This window comes from Alternaria alternata, assembly GCF_001642055.1.
Source record: "Alternaria alternata strain SRC1lrK2f unplaced genomic scaffold CC77scaffold_25, whole genome shotgun sequence".
Taxonomy (NCBI): Eukaryota; Fungi; Ascomycota; class Dothideomycetes; order Pleosporales; family Pleosporaceae; genus Alternaria; species Alternaria alternata.
In genome coordinates, this window is record NW_017306214.1 from 533413 (window position 1) to 551546 (window position 18134).

The window sequence follows — 18134 nt, forward strand, 5'->3', positions numbered from 1 at the left end:
GGGCACAGCATTGTCCTTCTGCGATGGTTTGCGCAGCCTTTCTTCGTGAATATTGGAATCAAGCTCTAGTGATGAGAGAGGGAGCGGCGTCTGCGATGAAGTCGCTATCGCTGCAGCTGCTGGAGCTGCCGGCGTTGCGGGAGCCATGGTAAAGACTTTGTACACACGAACTGGGAATCGCAAAGATGGTCGTACACGTTGTTCGATGAAAACAGGTGGTATAAAGCCTGCTGGGGAATTAAGTTGGGGACATCATCCTTTCAGCCGTCCATGCATTGTGCTGGCACAGAGGACTGCCTGCATTTTCGGTGGTTGGCTTGGCGGAGTAGGCGCTTAACCGGTCAATCGCTTTCCAGTCTGGACATGGTACAGTGTGACTGCCAAGGTATTCTGCAGCCGTGTGTGCACTTCCTTCAGCCACTCATCTTGCAATCTCCGCGGTGGCGAGGTTGTTGGCACTACGCAGAGGGGTGGGGTCCAGATAGTGATTCCAATAATCTGCATGCGGCTGTTTCAGGCTAGCACGCTAGTACCGGGAAGCGCGATGGCTCCCGAGATGGCACGAACCCCCTCTTTTGTGGCGCTGTCAGTTCCAGTGCTGCTTTGATATAGCAAAGATTGCAGTGATGAAGGAGAGCCTGCTTGTCGCATGCAAAATCTGGGCGTCTGCGATCCGTTAACCGAGTCCTGCGACGAGGACTTCGATACCTAGATAATCTAGATTCGTTTTCATGTACAGCATAGACACCTATATCGATAGAGTGATTTTATCACGCAGGAACAATTTCTAGATTTCTCAAGCTCAAGACATAGCGCAGAGAATCGTCACTCGTGTCAATTATGGCAGTGCGACTAGCGAAAGCCATACTCTCGTCTTTTGTTCATGAACGGTCAACTTTTGTCTTGGCCGCACCATGTCTCTGTTTGGCCCCCGAATCGCGCCCGCCCCCCCTCCCGTCCTTCCTCATAGGCCTCGCTTCGAAAACACCCTAGAGATTTATGGCGCTCCAAAGTGCTGCGGCATGGATTTCTTACTGGCAGGCTATTCTTAGGACTCGTTGTGTCTCACGCATCTCTAAACCTTCAGCTGCCTCTTGGGCTGCACTCTGAACAGCCGTGCCTCTATTGAAGGAACGTGTTGGCGTTCTGACTTTTGGCAGCGCTCTGCATCACAGTTGAAGCGACGCATTCAGGCTGAGGAACACCAAAACACAAATTAGGCTGAGACGCTCCTCAGATTGATTTCTTGCGCAACACAAAGTACTTCATTAGCTACGAAGCCTCCATCTCACGGCTCTTTGCTGTCGAGCAAATACAACCCTATTGCAATATGGCTTCGCGGGATATCTACACAGTCGGATGGCTTTGCGCTCTCCCTGTGGAACTCGCGGCGGCTGAGGCCATGCTTGACGAGATCCACCCTAATCCACCTCTGGATCCGAATGTTAGCGACACCAATCACTATGTCCTGGGAAGGGTCGGTAGCCATAACGTCGTACTCGCGTCACGATCCTCTGGCTTGCATGGCAGCATCTCAGTTGCGGCCGTAGCGAAACACATGCACGAGAACTTCAGATCCATACGGTTCAGTCTAATGGTTGGTATTGGTGGAGGAACACCGAATACGAAGAACAACATCGTTCTGGGCGATGTCGTTGTAAGCAAACCGACGGCGACCCGGCCGGGGCTCATGTTATACGGATCCCAGACCTCCGACCATGATCAGTTCACCGGTATCAAGGCATTGAAGAAGCCATCGAACCTCCTTATTACAGCAGCGGGCAAAGCAGAGACAATCAGTATCCTCGGCGAGAGTCAGATACCTAGGCATGTCTCCGATATCGTATCGACAGACCCCCAAACCTTTGGCAGCCCAGGTGCGGATGAGGACGTTCTCTTTGACTCAGACTATGAGCATGTAACCACGGGGTCCACGGAGAACGGATGCAATCACTGCGACCCCAACAGAATTCTGAGTCGACCGCGGCGGGAAAACCAGGACCCTAAAGTACACTATGGCCTGATTGCATCTGCAGACCTGTGGAAATGCAGCAAGACAACCATGGATAAGTTGGCGCGCGAGCATGGTATACTTTGTTTCGAAACAGAGGCGACTGGCTTCTTGGACACAGATCAATGCTTGATCATCCGCGGAATTTGTGACTATGCAGATTCACATCGCTCCAAGCTCTGGCATGGCTACGCCGCCGCTACCGCCGCTGCATATGCTAAAGAGATTCTGTTGTTAATTCCGATGGCTCCAAAGTCATTAGCTCTTGCGGTAGATCAGGAAGCGGATACCATGATCTCGGCTGCCCCTGTTCTCGATGCTTTGCTCATAACAAGACCCGAAATTGACCGGACTTCTTTGATTGCACTGAAAGGGCGGAGAGCTGATGGTACCTGCGACTGGGTCATACAGCATCCGAGCTACCAAGAATGGCTAGCCGGTGATGGTCAACCGCTTCTCTGGATCTCAGGAGGTCCTGGGAAGGGGAAGACTATGATATCCATCTATCTTTCAGAAGTTTTGCAGCCAATTGTGGATTCTAGAAACGGTGTTCTTCTCTATTACTTCATCAGTAATCGTGACAGAAGCCGGAACACGGCACTGACCATCATGAGAGGAATTCTTTTCCAGTGGCTCAGCTTCCAACCCCATTTGGCTCAGCACATCAAAACCTACTTCGAAGGCTCCGAAACAACCAAATATACCATCTCCAGTTTTGTCTCCTTGTGGAGGCTGTTCCTCATCATGTTGAGTCAAAGCAGATCTAACGAGGTAGTGTGTGTGCTAGATGGATTGGATGAATGCGAGAAGAATTCATTGAGACAACTCCTAGATGCCCTCGGAGACTACATCTCCAAAGTCGAGGAAAGGCCAACACCGAAACTGAAGCTCGTTTGTCTGTCCCGCCCCCAACCAAAACTCCTGGAGGATAGACTCGGCCGATATCATCGGATCAAACTTGATGATTCTGAAGAAGAGACTAGGATGGATGTCGAGAGATATATCTTTTCCGAAGTTGCGGAATTGAAGTCTGAGCGGAGCCTGTCGGACGAAAACCTACTGGTCATCCAGCATGCCTTACAAGCCGGCGCCAATGGAACCTTCTTGTGGGTCGGTTTCGTCGCGGATGAGCTTAAGGGCCGGAATTGGGATCAGGTTCAAGAAGTCCTTCATCGAATGCCAAAGGGCCTTGGTGGAGTCTATCAGCGGCTACTACAACTAGTCGTTGACAAAGAGAGGCTGATCTCCATGCTTCAATGGATAGTTCTTGCTGCCCGGCCCCTGACAGTGGACGAGTTGACAGCGGTGACGAAAACAAAAGCATCAGGCGTCATGACAGCAAGTGACATGTTAAGGGATCAAATAACATCTTGCGGTCTACTGGTGAGGCTCGAGGGAACCGTCGTGAACCTCGTTCACGAATCGGCAAAGGAGTTTTTCCAGAGTGAACAAGTCAATATAAGAGGGATCAACATGTTTTACATGGATCAGACTACTCACTTGAGCCTTATGCAGACTTGTTTGACTCTCATCGAAGAAAGTCACAAGTCTTCCGACAACATCAGCAACTCCTGTGTAAAGAACAGTCTCCTGGCTTATGCGTGCACGTACTGGCCAGAGCACTTCCGACATGCATTCGAAGTGATGAATGAGTCTCACTTCTTACGTCCGTTCTTCCTGCCTCAGTCTCCAATTCGGGAATCTTGGTGGAAATTCTATTGGGAAGAGGAGAAGTACGGCGGGGTTGCACCCACGTTCAGTCTCTTGCATCTAGCCGCGTACTTTGGTAACGTAGGTTGGACCAGAATGCTACTTCAACAGTATGGTTCCGATCACACAGCCTCTCGCCATCTCACCTGGCCAAAAGATAACTATGGACGTGCGCCACTTTTTTGGGCCGCCACGAGAGGCCACAAAGACGTGGCGGAATTCTTGATCAGTCGTGGCGCCGAGATTAATGCCAAGGACCGGAGTGGATTGACTGCATTACATATTGCCGTTACCTCGGACCACAAAGATGTCGTGGACCTGCTGCTAGGCTCGGGTGCCCGAATCGAAGGAAAGGCCACTTATGGTGATACGCCGTTAATCAGAGCCATCCAAGCAAATTCCGAAGAGAATATCAGGGTACTCCTTGAACATGGTGCTAAGGTCAGCCGATTGCCACTTCCTCCAGGAGCCAAGTCCTGGAAAGCCCACAAGGAACCGATGGAAGAGCGAGTTCAGGAGCTGCTGAAACTTCAAGACCAACTCTTTGCTAGACGGTACGCGAACTCTTCACGAAGCGTTACTGTCATCCTCAATACCCTCACAGCATCCTTCTACTTTCCACCTGTTTTCAATATGGTGAGCTTTTACTTGCGTCACTCGTCGTTCGGTCGCTGGGAAGTCATGCATGTGCTACAGGACCTGGTCAAGAATGGAAAAGAAGACATGTTGCGGCAGTGGGGCGATGCTTATCTCAAGTATGCCAAATGGCTGATCAATGGAAAACGAGAGAAGAATCTCGCGCGAGTGACATGGCTTTCAGCAGATGTGTATGAAATGTCCTCCACGGGAGACCTACAGGGTTTGTTGGTTATCGGGCTTCTTATAGGCGCAGAATCTGCTTACCTGTCGGCCTTGACCCACTGGACCGAAGGACGCGACATCTTGACTGCGATTTACGCATCGTGGTCGTCCACCGCCTATCGCAGAGACAGTGGAGAGTATGTACACAAGGGGCTTTCCTACTACCTGAAAGACTTTGATAGCAACATCCGGAATGGACAGAGCGCGGAGTGCATTGCTCGGACGGAAACCCTGTTTACGGCCCAAGTATCGGTCTTGAAGACGAAGGAAGTGAAGCCAATCGAGTACCACGCGACTCTCAACGCCGAGTACTACGAGGGATATATCGGCAGCTCGTATGAGGAACAACTATTCAGTGATGCGAACCAAGCAGTCGCCAATGAGTTCATGCGCTATAGCAAAACCCAGAACACCTCCGACTTGCATCTCTACCTAAAAGCCCTTTTTCAGTTTGCTGAACGTGCGAAAGAAAAAGGACAAGATGCTTTCTTCAACATGTCTCCCGCGGCCTATCTTATGATATGTCAGAAAGACCCGAAAGCTCACCGATGGCTGCTGGCTGAGGCGGTTCCAGAGACGATGAGTGTCTTGATCTCGGAGCTAGAACAGGGACCACTGCAGAGGCGCGCATACAGATCTCTCGTGGAGTGCCTTGTTATTGGAAAGCAATACGACGTACCAGTGCGTGTCGCGATGCACCAAAAGATGAAGCACCATCTTAGCTCTATTACTGGGGCAGATGGAATGCTGACTCACATGCTTGTTCCAACCGCTTCGCACAAGACGACGTTGTAGGGACCTGAATGCCCCGTTCTCAAGTTTTGCGCCGATGTGTAAGGACACAGATTGATGGCAACTTGCGAAGGTTTCCTATTCCCTCCATGTACCGACAGGCAACACTTTAATGATTATTGGCGGCCGAAGTTTAAATAACATTGTAATTATGAGTAGAACATGGAATTCAAGAATGAGATGTTCTTTTCAACTATAAAAACATACGCACATCACCGCCTAGATCGACGCCCGAGTGACCAGGCTCTCTTCTGCTGCTAACATGCTAAACTTTTCTCACCTTCTGAACCGTTTCCAAAAGCTGGCTAAGGGAGAACGTGCCGGTTTAATCTTGCGCCCCGGCTCCACTCCCTCCAGTCCTGTCATCTGTGAGCTTCGCGTCGACGACGTACGTTTATTGAAGGCCTGTGAACCTTGAATTGAAATTTCGGGTAGTGCATAGGGCTCTACATCTTGTGTCGATGATGTACGTAGAGTCTCAGCCTCCGAATCCTGCATCAAAGATTCCTCTTGAATGGAGCTCTGGCTTCGAGTCCGGAGAGCGCGTCTGATGTGGAGATCCATCTCTACATTGGGATCCGTAGGCGTGTATCCAGCTTGCCGAAGCCGATCAAGTGTAATGTCATCAGAGATGACTTCTTCCCACTTCTTGAGTCCTGCTGGCAGGAAATTAGGATCCGCACCATGTCTCAAAAGTACATCCACAATTTGATGGTGGCCGTTCTTTGCAGCGTGGTAGAGTGCAGTCCTTCGTCCAGAGTTTGTCTCATAGACGGACTCTCCTTGCTCCAGGAGGAGTTCGGTCATGACCGTGTTGCCCTCACTAGCAGTTTGTCGCAAGCCTGTGACTGCTCTGCAGCAACGTGAGTTGCCGAAAGATACCTTCGTGATGATCTTGTGATAATGACTGCTCATGCCCAGGTCTAGCCACTCCTCTGCTGTAAGGCCTCTCCCGTCACTACGAAGGCGAGACTCTGAGATTGTTGGATTGGCAAGCAGAATTTTGACCGTAGGCAAATGTCTCATATGAACTGCCAAGTGAAGTGCTGTCCAACCATGAGTGTCCTGGAAGGAGCTAGAAACCCGCTCGTCGCTACCTAGCAGGGACTGCACGACTTTAACATGGCCCATGAACGCGGCATGATGCAATGGTGTCCAGCCATGAGTCGTGATCATGAGAGGATTAGCTCCGTATTGAAGAAGCTCGTTCACAATCTCATTGTGTCCTCCATTCGCAGCACAATGCAATGGCGAAGTACCATACGCACTTATACCGTTCGGATTAGTCCCATGCTTTAAAAGTAGAGACACGACTTCGTGGTGACCCTCCTCAGCCGCCCAGTGTATAGCTGACCATCCGTCACGATCGCGGTAATTTGGATCTGCGCCGGATTGAAGCAGCATCTGCACTGTCAGCAAGTCACCAAAAGCTGCTGCTCCTTCTAATGGCACGAATTGGGTGTTCTGAGTCATGAGCATGACATCAGCTCTTTCCGCCATGAGCAGCTGAGCTATCTTTGTGCGGCCCATGTTGGCTGCCCAATTCAATGCTGACCTTCTATGAGTGCTGGCGGAGTTGACGTCCACGCCGAGAGAAAGTAGTAGCTTAGTCGCTTGGTACTGCCCAGCAATGACAGCCCATAGATATGGAGAATAGTCATGCTGGTCGGGGAGGTCTATGAAGGCCCCGTTCTCCACCAATAGCTGTATCCCATCAAGAAATCCATTCGCGGCAGCGTAATGCAATGGCGTCTGGCCATTATCATCTGGAAAACTCCTGATTTCAGCGTGTTCGGAGTTCAAAAGCAGTTTCATCATTGCAGTGCCTTTGTTCGGGTTTAGAGCAGCGTAGTGCAAGGCAATCCTCCCATGGCTGTCTTTGACTCGTAGATTTGCGCCTTGGTCTATAAGCGACTCTACCAAGGCCAGGTCGTTATTCTGAACTGCTCGATGAATTAGTGCCAGTCCGGCAGCGTCTCTGTCCTCAAAATCGAGTTTGTCTACAAAGGCACTGACGGTGTCTCCCGTGACATTCGAAGCACCATCACCAGCTTCTGTAACGAAGTCTAGAGCTTCGTCATCCAGTATGCTGTACATAGACTCGCGCCTTCTTGCAGGTCCGTTCTCTTCAGCGGGTGCATCGCTGGCAACGTCCTCCTCGTCTTCGTCGCTTGGTAGCTTTTGCAATGCCAGTAATGCGATCTCCTTCATGTGAGCGGCCAGATGTAAATGAAGGGCCTCGTTCGAAAAGACAGTGTTCGATTCGGGGTTTTGTTCGACTTCGAAATCGTCTCCAAAGGGACATTCTCGAATCTTTCTAGCGGCTGGTCTCCGAGCTGCACCGCTGAGAACTCCCACATGGGCTTCAGGGACACCATGTTCCTGGCGAGAATGTTGCTGAAACTCGCTCTCTTGTTCAAAGAGGATCGCATCATGAGAAGGTGCTCTGCACTCCCACGCATACCCATGAGCATTTTGCATATGATTCATCCATGCCTTCGATGTCTCGAATGTCGTTAAGTCAGACGCTTGCTGGCCCGACTGAATACAGCCAGCAAAAATACAAACAAAGGGCTCCAAGTCTCTAACAACATGGTCACTAGGCCAGATCAGATACATGTTACTTCAAAACGGGGGAGGAGATATAAGCTTACTTCCAGATCATGGACTTTGAGCTACCTTTGAATTCGATAATGACGCCACAGTAAGGGCACTCATCTGTGGGTGGTACCGGAGGGAAGAACAGTTTATTGTTCACTAGCACGGACTTTGCCCGAGGAGCGCCGACAGCAGAGTCGGCGTAGAAGGCTCGAGCAGTAGTCTGTCGAGCAGTAGTAGCATATGTGAGGGGTGCTGCCGGAATGCTCGTTGCCTTTGTCGATCTTTCGCCAATAGCACCTGGTTTTGGTTGGAAACTTGGAGCGAACCGCACGGTCGGACGGACCTCTGCCATCTTAGGCAGAGTAATAACTTTCTTTGGGTCTGCTTGTGGACGCTGAATACTCAAAGCAATGCGCCTTCGGTGTGACCTCTGATAATACAACCGACGAAGCCGTAGCACATTGGCCTCGACCAGCGTTGAGCAGAGAGCTTCTGACATTTGAGGAAACCGGAAGCGAATGTAACATTGCGTGTAAAATCGCAGTTCAGTGATAGCTTTGTTCGCTTCCTCGTCTGCTGTGTAATCATCGATCTTATGCCTTCTCGAAACTCTGGCGGATTTGCGAACGGCATTTGACAAACGCAACAGCCTGGTAACTGTTCCCCCAATAGTAAATGTGATGAGATGATCGTTCCTAGATGCATGATCTTCGCCATCATCTGAATCACTGGAATCATCGTTATGTCTCTTGTCAGCCCCACCTACTGTGGATATACGTCGTTTCTTCCTGCTTGGAAGCTGTGGCACATTGTCGATTGGTTTGACTATCAATTTGGAGTCCTGTTAGACTGTTGTACTTGTTGATGCATTTTTGCAGCCGCGACAACTTACGAGATTCAAGAGAACTGCAGATGACATCCAGAAGTTGATGGATGATTTGCACGACCGTTGGACTGTATCTGAGCCTGTAGTCCAACGAGATGTTGGAAGGTCCAAATACATCCATGTTCGAAGCCCACAGCTTGAAGCGTGCCAATTGATCATCTATCAAAGTCGGATCTCGCGCAATCTCCGGCCTGTCCATGTATTCCATAAAGAGGCGATTGCACTTCATCGCGTGTTCAGCAACGGTGGGGCCAGGGGCGTCTTGGAGAAAGACGTCGTCGCCGGGGACAAGCTCTTTAAGATTAGAGGGTGCCATGCCGATAGGACGACGAGACAAGGCTGAACGTGACGAGTGAGACTGGAGAATGGCGTGGCCGCGCTCAAGGTTTGAAACGCTACTCTCTATGGTAGTCTGGACGAGATGCTCTGTATGTCGAGACAGATAGAAGACTAGGTCGTGCAGTTGGTTGATCTTGAGGGATAAACTTGGAAGAGAACCGCATCCCATGGCGGCGTAATCCTTGGCGCAGGAAGTCACGAGTTTTCCACCACCGTGATTGGTGATTGATAAGGGCGCATTTACGACATGACTTTGGGCAGCTACGCGCGCGTCTAGAGAGTGGCCGTCTGGAAGAATAGTACACTACCTTGGTTCCTAAGCAATCAACATATCCGACCGAACAATATTCAAGATACCCAGGTGCTCTTAGAAACTATAACAGTTAATTTCTAAAGTTGCCCAGCTGAAACAGCATCTAACATATCTGCCAGTACCTATTATACGGTCTAGAGGTGGGTTTTAATTACGTAGATGTTGCTATCTTAACGTTAAACAGCGCGCAGACACTGCGTTAGCTTATTAACACTACACAGACACTCTGTTAACATTACTGTAACACTATTTTAGTGTAATATAGCGACATCTACGTGACTAAAACCCCTCTCTGAGCGCTATAGTAGGTACTCATATCCGTCTGTACAAGCAATGTGCGTCGACCGGCGTGGACTAAGCCCTTGCAAAGTGCCTTTTGCGGTGCCAACCAGGTAAAAGGGAACATACGTTCAGAGCTAGCTGATCTATACAACATGTCTGATGATTGTAACAGGAGGTAGTTTTCTAGTGATGGCACAGAGACGTCAGACGCAATCATCGAGCCTCCCTAGGCAGACATCCACCAGTCACGAACAGCACACGATAACTGATGACGGATTCATCAGTCTGCTTATCTCCATCGGACGAGATCTACGACGTCATACATCTGTGAACCTCAGGCTTAGAAGCAGTCTCTTGCGCGAATTGCCTCACAGACAGTCCCGTCCACCGTCGTCCCCACACTTTGTCGAAGAAGTGACGGCCCTTCGATACGCTCGAAAAGGTCTGGAGAGATGAGCATGAGCATAGCTTTATTCAGTAGACTCCATGGCATGTACGAACGGAGCAACGGTCTTGCAAGGCTACGTTATGATGGCATGCTGCTGTAGCTGAGCCTAGTAGGGAACAGGACCACGAAATAAAGCTACATATCTAGGTAGGAAGCTCGTGAAGGGCATCACAAGACTGAAGGGGTGTGAAGATTGGAGAGCATATTGAAGGCTTTTGGGCACGAGGACAAGCTGGCACTCATGAACGCCGAGGGCCAGGGAGATATTAAAGTCATCGTTATCACAAAGCATGAGGCAAACCCGCGTGTACGGCCCCAAAAGAAAGCTACACACACTGAGCCTGACGGCCAAGTGAATCACCATACAGTTGTTCGTAGTGAATCCACACGGCATTTCAGGTCTAGTGATAACCGGTCATTAGTGAGCTTATCCTTTACTCGTTACAAACCTATACCGACAACTGGTTCGCATGTGTAAGTCCCGAGTGGCGCGTTGACACCAAGGGTGGCCATGATTTGTGTCCATCCTACCTAGGTACGAAGATACTTTTGTGCATGGGGCGGTTTCGAAATAATTCTGAGGATTTTTAACTTGTCAATATTTCAAAGCGTGTATGCAGTAAATCGCAATACGAACTATAGCTACACCTAATTTTGGCTGCGGGTTCAGTGACGCGTTGGCTGCTGGGCGGCGCGCACGGGCGTCAACCCCGCCGATGTCAACACCAATGGATTCGTGAATAAACAGCGCGCCAACATGGCAACACTCCACCGCGAGCGCGTCGAACACGCGTTGAACGAGCTGCTGGTCCGCATCGTGCCAGAAGATGCCAATGACGACGAAGAAGCGGCAAATCAGCGCTTCGAGGACGCTTACGACTTTGCCATCGACGCGCTGACGGAGGCGGGAGATGCTTCACTCGTGCCTGATGTGCAGCACATTGCAAGCCTGATTGACCGCAAGGGTATGTGGGCATGTTGAGGTGTGCACCATTGTCAGCTAATGCGCGACAGTCTCGGGTCCTCTCAACGACCAGCGCAAGAGCGCCCGTCTACACAACCTCCTCGCACGCCTAGAGACGCAGACCGTCTTGGACCAGAAATGGCGCATGCTGTACTTTCTCTACAACCTGTCCCCCAACGCCGAAGCTTCCCAAGAACCACGACCTGTCCAAGATCCGCATGGCTTCTCCCGCGAACCCACGACGCCTTCCAAACGCCAGAGCGTCGCTGCCTCGTCACATGCCTTCCAAGATGCCTTTGCAAAGCCCGGCCTGACCCAACTGCCCGTCAACGCCGGCTCGCCCAAAGCTTCTACATCCACCCGCCCATCGTCAATGGTCGAGAAGCCAGAGAAGCGAAGAGAGAGGCGCCCCGACACCGCCAAGGACCAGCAACAGGCGAATGGAGGCTACGTAGAAAAGGCAGAGACGGGACCCTCAGAACCGATCCTGTTGAGAGAGCTACCCTTCACGCTCCAAGGCTACTCGTCCACGAACCTCACCTTCCCTCTATCGACAGCGCTCAAGCTCCCTCCGACCCTCCCGGTGCCCATTGTCAGCCTGTTGCATACCCTTGCTGAGCCTGCCATACTATACAAAGGCCTAGCGGAATTCGTCGAGGCAAACGATGGCGGTCTCATTGAGCAAAGCTTCCGCGCGGCTCTGGCCAAGGAGCTGAGAGCATACTTGGGGCTTGTTGCAACCTTGGAGGGACAAATCAAGAGAGCGCTAGCACAAATGAGCGACGCACCAACGCAACAGGGTGTCAGCAAGGCCGGTGTCACTCTCAAGCGATGTGTCATCTGGATAAGAGAACCGACCATGGGCTTGCGACTGATGAGCTTGATGGTGGAAGAATCGAAGAGCAAGAAGGGCGGCGAGCTAATAGCCCTCATTCATTCCTTCTCTCTCAACCACGGCGATCCGTACGTTATGAGCTTCGCCGAGCGCCTCCTCTCGGACGTCACTCGACCCTTCTACGATATGCTCCGCCAATGGGTCTACGACGGCGAGCTTGCTGATCCCTTTGGTGAGTTCTTCGTCTCTGAACAGAGCGAGGATGACATTCTCGAGGCCAATGGGAACGAGGGGAAAGGAGGTGCTACGAGCGTCTGGGAAGACAAGTACAGACTGAACGACAAGATGGTCCCTACAATCGTAACCGACGACTTCGCCAAGAAGGTCTTCTTAATCGGCAAGACTCTCAACTTCATTCGCTATGGTTGCGGAGATGCAGCGTGGGTTGACAAATACTCCAAGGAAGCCTCAAAGGAACTACAGTATGGCGATACAGCCAATCTCGAACGCTCCATTGGCGATGCCTACAAGACCACAATGGCCCGCCTAATCGACCTGATGGCGAACAAGTTCAAGCTTTTTGATCATCTCCAGGCTCTGAAGCAGTATATGCTACTGGGCGCCGGCGACTTCATCGCTGTCCTGATGGAGTCGCTGTCATCCAACCTTGACCGACCAGCCAACACACAATACCGGCACACCCTCACTGCTCAGCTCGAGCACGCTGTCAGAAACTCGAACGCCCAATTTGATACTTCCGATGTACTACGCCGCCTCGACTCACGCATGCTGGAGCTGTCGCACGGAGAGATTGGATGGGATGTCTTCACCCTCGAATATAAGATCGATGCACCCGTTGATGTCATCGTCACACCGTTTGGCTCCAAGCAATACCTCAAAGTCTTCAACTTTCTCTGGCGTGTTAAGCGTGTCGAGTTTGCTCTTGGTTCAACATGGCGTCGGTGCATGACTGGTGCTCGCGGCGTTCTCGGTACTGTAGCTGATAAAGTCGGATCAGATTGGAAGAAAGCGCGCTGTGCAATGGCTGAGATGGTTCATTTCGTCAATCAGTTGCAGCACTACATTCTCTTCGAGGTCATTGAATCATCGTGGATCGATCTTCAGGGAGCGTTGAACAAGCCGGAAAGCACATTGGACGACATGATCGAAGCTCATGCCATCTACCTCAATAACATCACGCGGAAAGGTCTCCTTGGAAGCTCAAGCATCGACTTTACTGGTCAGCTGCACGAGCTATTGAAGACGATGTTGGCATATAAAGATGCAGTAGACGGCTTGTACTCCTTCTCAGTCGCTGAATTTACCCGCCGACAGGAGCATGCGGCCAAGATCGAGACCCGCACAGCAGCAGGTCGCTGGGGTCTGTCTGAGAAGGACAGCTCGTCTGCAGACCCTTTCTCTCGATCGCATTCGCGCGCAGCATCTCGACAGGATGAATCGCCTTTCCCACCACCTCTGCTCAAGATCGGTATGACAGGCTCGGCCGAGGACGATGTCTTGCCAGCATTACAAAAGCGTCTGAGTCAGTTGACGGAAGACTTCCGAGCCAGAATCAGCATCTTGCTGGGTGATCTTGTACACTCGCCTGACGGTGAACTAAAGATGCTGGCTGTTAATATAAACTTCAACGATGTTTACAAGCCGGAGCGGAGACGAAGGAAAGGTTCTCAGAGATTAAAAGAGAAGGAGAAGGAAACGCCAAGGGTCGCGCCATCAGCCGCGTAATGTGATAGAGAATGCTGTGTTTAAGGCGATATTTGATACCCGTGTACTTTGATACTGCGTCGTAATACACCTGACCCTTCCTACTTGATATCAGTAATCACCTTGTAAATTGTGGCAAATGTAATCGCGCATCCACTCAAATGGTCGGGTAGGACACTGTAAGCGTTGGCAGCACACCGCTATGCTGAAGGACAACAAAGCAGAACCAGCCTCGTTCCCTTCAAGACCCGAACCAAGCTTCGTGGCGCCGAGCGGGCCGCGCCTGTCAAGGCTTGTGTATCTGTCGCTTGCTTTTAGTGGGTGCTGCGATTGTTGGATATAAAATGGTCAGCTTCCAGAACCAGAAATGTCGCTCGGCCGAGGTGATGTGCACAGGGATGTGCTTGGCTGCGTCATCCATACACCACAACTTTCAACACTAGAACTGACGTTATTCCAGCGTAATGACGCGCTCTAAGTTACGCGGACAGCGAAGCTTTCACAAGCATCAGAATCAAATTGACATTGTTCAACTTACACGAAGCAGCTATGCTGTCTCTGTTGATTCGTACGAGTTGGCCCACTGTAGCACATTGCGCAACTTTTATGCCTCATGCTCCACCGAAGTTCTTCGGAGAAGAATCGGCATGGCGATGGTACGCTCTTCCGACGAAACATGACGGCATTCTATAGGGTTGAGGTCTGCGCTGGCGCACCCGTTCAATTTTACGCGTTACCTCCGATCGTGATATATGAAGGCCGTTTCCCTCCAGTAAACGATATCACAATCAGATCACTGCATAGCCTTCAACTCTTACAACCAGTCACTGGAGTCGCCAAAGGACCTCAAGAAATTAATTCACCAATCGACGCCTACCCGAGCACTTCACAGCATCTTATACTCATCAGCATTTCTCAAGCCCACTTCCAAAAGCAATTTTCGTATCCACACACTATACCAACTTCTAGTCCGTAAAGCGCTCTGCTCAACATGGCAGCTACACAAAAGCAAAAGCAACAAGCAACAGCGATACCTGACTACATCGACGCTGCAGCCGAGTCCGCCTCTAATTCGACTTGGGCTATTGTCCCACGCTCAACCACCAGTCTCGACGAAGGATGGCATCATTTCACGTATGCGGATTTTGCCCGCGCCGTAAATAACATGTCTCGTTGGATTGATAAGAAATGTGGTGTTGCGAAACAAGCAGGCCAAACTATCGGATATATGGGGTGAGTTGCCAATATTTCTAGATCATGATGTTCTGACGTTACATGCTGACTGACCGGAATAGTGCGAACGACCTGAGATACCTCGTGGTGCTAGCTGCAGCCTTGAAGACAGGCTATGTACCATTATTCACATCACCGCGCAACTCACTCGAGGGACAGAAATCACTCGTGGAGAAGACAGCATGTACCATCTTCTTGAGCACAGTAGAGACCATGCCGCAGGTCGAGGTTATTAAAGATGCAGTACCCAGTCTACAAGTCTATCAAGCGCCCGCTACGGCAGAGCTGCTTGATTCAAGTCTTCCTGCCGAGCACTACAAGGGAAGACATAGTCGCGATGTGACGGCTCCCAGCTTGATTTTACACACTTCAGGTTCAACAGGTATGTATAGAATTACCACGAGATACTGCCAACATCAACACCGATCCTTCTTACTGACGGGAAATACAGGTCTTCCCAAACCAATCCACTTGACCGTTGGTGGCCTCAACTCTGCGTACGAGCAAGCCCAACTCGGGCCGGAAGACGGTGTCGAACAAGTCAGCAAGCCGTTCCTAGCAGACACACGACCAATGCTTGCCGCTGTGCCCTTCTTCCATGCAATGGGTATCATCGTCGGTCTGCGTTCCCTTATGAACCGGGGCACGTTAGTCCGACTGCCATCAGAAAAGATGTTGAGTGCGGGCTTGGTCATGGATGTGATCGAGGCCGTGAAGCCTACATCCGGTATCTTTCCGCCATCTGTCCTGGAGGACATTTCAGCAACACCTCAGGGCATCGAAGCACTGGGAATGTTGGAGACCGTCTTCTTCGGTGGTGCGCCTCTTGCTTCAGAAAGTGGCAACAAAATTTGTCGGGTGACGAACTTAATGACTGTCATCGGTAGCACAGAAGCTTTGCTGATACCTACAATCGTCCCATCCGTACCAGAAGAGTGGAGCTACTTTCATTGGAGCTCCGCCGCTGGTGTCTTTATGGAGCCTGCGGAGAACGACCTGTTCGAGCTGATCATCAAACCGAGAGACACGAAGTACCAGGCGATCTTCCATACATTCCCCACGATACAAGAATGGCGTACCAAAGATCTTTTCAGACGCCATCCGTCAAAACCTTATCTGTGGAAGTACACTGGGCGACGAGATGACATCATCGTGCTGAGCAACGGAGAGAAGTTCAACCCTGTGCTGTCGGAGAAGCTGCTCGAATCACATCCTTGGGTCAAGGGTGCCCTCGTTGTCGGCCAGGGCAAATTCCAAGCTGGTCTTCTCATAGAACCAGAATGGTCACAGGCCAACACACAAGACCCTTCCACATTGATCGATCACATTTGGCCGATGGTCGAGCAAGCAAACCGCGAAGCACCTGCTCATGCACGTATCTATCAGACTAAGATCGCCGTTGCGAAAGATGGGAAGTCGTTCATCCGCGCTGCAAAGGGTTCTATCATTCGACTTCAGACTGTTGCAGCGTTCAAGGACGAGATCGAAGCTCTTTACGCTGATGAAGGGTATTCCAGCGATCCCAACCAGGAGGCTGATGGCGATGTCGCACTAGAAAGCAAGATCCACGCGGTGTTCTCACGTGCTCTTCCCTCCTTCCAGAACGACACGCCCGATGATGTCGATGTTTTCAGCCTTGGTGTTGATTCGCTTGATGTTCTTGCTCTCACTAATGCGCTCAATAAGGCTGTTCGTGGCGCTGGCGTAACCGCTTCGACAGTCTACAGCAACCCTACCGTCAAGCAGTTAGCGGCGGCGCTGTCGCACAGCGCGAGCAAGTCCAATGTGCAGCATGCTCCGCCACCGACACGAGAGGAGAAGCTCAGTGCTATGGTGAGGAAGTACACCAGGACCATGGTACGCCCGAAGAACATGAACGGTCTACCGAATCGTCCTACCAAACAGACTGTCATCCTTACAGGATCTACAGGAAGTCTTGGAAGTCACATTCTAGAGCAGCTGCTTCGAAACCCAGATGTTGAGAAAGTTTACTGCCTGAACCGTTCGGACAACGCCGAGACACGACAGAAAGAGTCTTTCACCAAGTATCACCACCCGATGGCTGACTTCAACAAGGCTGTGTTTTACAAGACAGACTTTGGTGTTGATCATTTCGGCCTTCAAGACGCCACGTACAAGCATCTCCTTTTGACCGCCACTACGTTTATCCACTCTGCTTGGTCAGTCGACTTCAACCTCTCACTCGAGTCGTACGAAAACACACATATAGCCGGCACTGCTCGTGCCATCAACTTTGCGCTTGAATCACAGTACAAAACCCCAATCATCTTCATCTCATCGATAGCGAGCGTCGGCAGCTGGGGCAGCGTCGCACAAGATGACTCTGGTGTTCCCGAATCCAATACAACGCTGTTCGACAGCACAATAACTCTACCACAAGGCTATGGCGAGTCGAAGCATGTCGCAGCAGAGATATTGGCCACTGCGTCTCATCGTCTGGGTATCAAGACTGCCATTGTGCGCGCTGGACAACTTGCCGGGCCAAGCACGCAAGCAGGTGGCGCCGCGTGGAACCGACACGAGTGGCTGCCGACTATCGTGCACACAAGCAAGGTGATGAAGAAGCTGCCGCGTACCTTGGGCAACATGGACCGTGTCGATTGGGTTCCCATGGACATTGCGGCAGGAACGGTCATTGACATAGCCAATGCGACGAACTCCGAGTCCGAGTCTACGCAGGTCTACCACCTTGCCAATCCGCATACAACGACATGGAATGAGTTGTACCCTGTCATCCGAGACTACTTCAGGAAAGAAAACAACGTGGACATGGACGTCGTCGAGTACTGCGACTGGGTTGACGAGCTGGCACGCATACCGCAAACAAAGGAGAACGCAGAACGTGTACCAGGACTCAAGCTGCTGGACTTCTACGAAAGTCTTGGGATGGACGGTATGGGACTGCCTACGCTACAAACACGCAGAGCCGAGGCTGCTAGCTCTACCTTACGCGAGGGAAAGGCTATAGATCGACTTGTTGTAGACAAGTGGCTCAAGCAGTGGGCATTCTAAGTTAGGTAGTACATTAAACGTATATATAATATAATGGATACACATATAGACTAGAACGTTAGACTCTTTCTATATAAATCTTTTCCTTGTAGCGTCTAATA

At 50.9% G+C, this 18134-nt stretch overlaps 2 protein-coding genes across 2 annotated transcripts; both read left to right on the forward strand.

Moving 5' to 3' along the window:
- The first annotated feature begins 10981 nt into the window (after positions 1 to 10981).
- Positions 10982 to 13869, forward strand: CC77DRAFT_1044102 (hypothetical protein). Its single transcript, XM_018527338.1, has 2 exons — positions 10982 to 11208; positions 11258 to 13869. Exons 1-2 carry the CDS (start codon positions 11001 to 11003, stop codon positions 13786 to 13788), a joined length of 2739 nt encoding a protein of 912 aa, XP_018381054.1. The 5' UTR covers positions 10982 to 11000; the 3' UTR covers positions 13789 to 13869.
- A 734-nt stretch (positions 13870 to 14603) lies between these two features.
- Positions 14604 to 18087, forward strand: CC77DRAFT_454085 (acetyl-CoA synthetase-like protein). Its single transcript, XM_018531749.1, has 3 exons — positions 14604 to 15000; positions 15063 to 15382; positions 15452 to 18087. The coding sequence occupies exons 1-3, from the start codon at positions 14759 to 14761 to the stop codon at positions 18031 to 18033; spliced, it is 3144 nt and encodes a 1047-aa protein (XP_018381055.1). The 5' UTR covers positions 14604 to 14758; the 3' UTR covers positions 18034 to 18087.
- Positions 18088 to 18134: the final 47 nt, after the last annotated feature.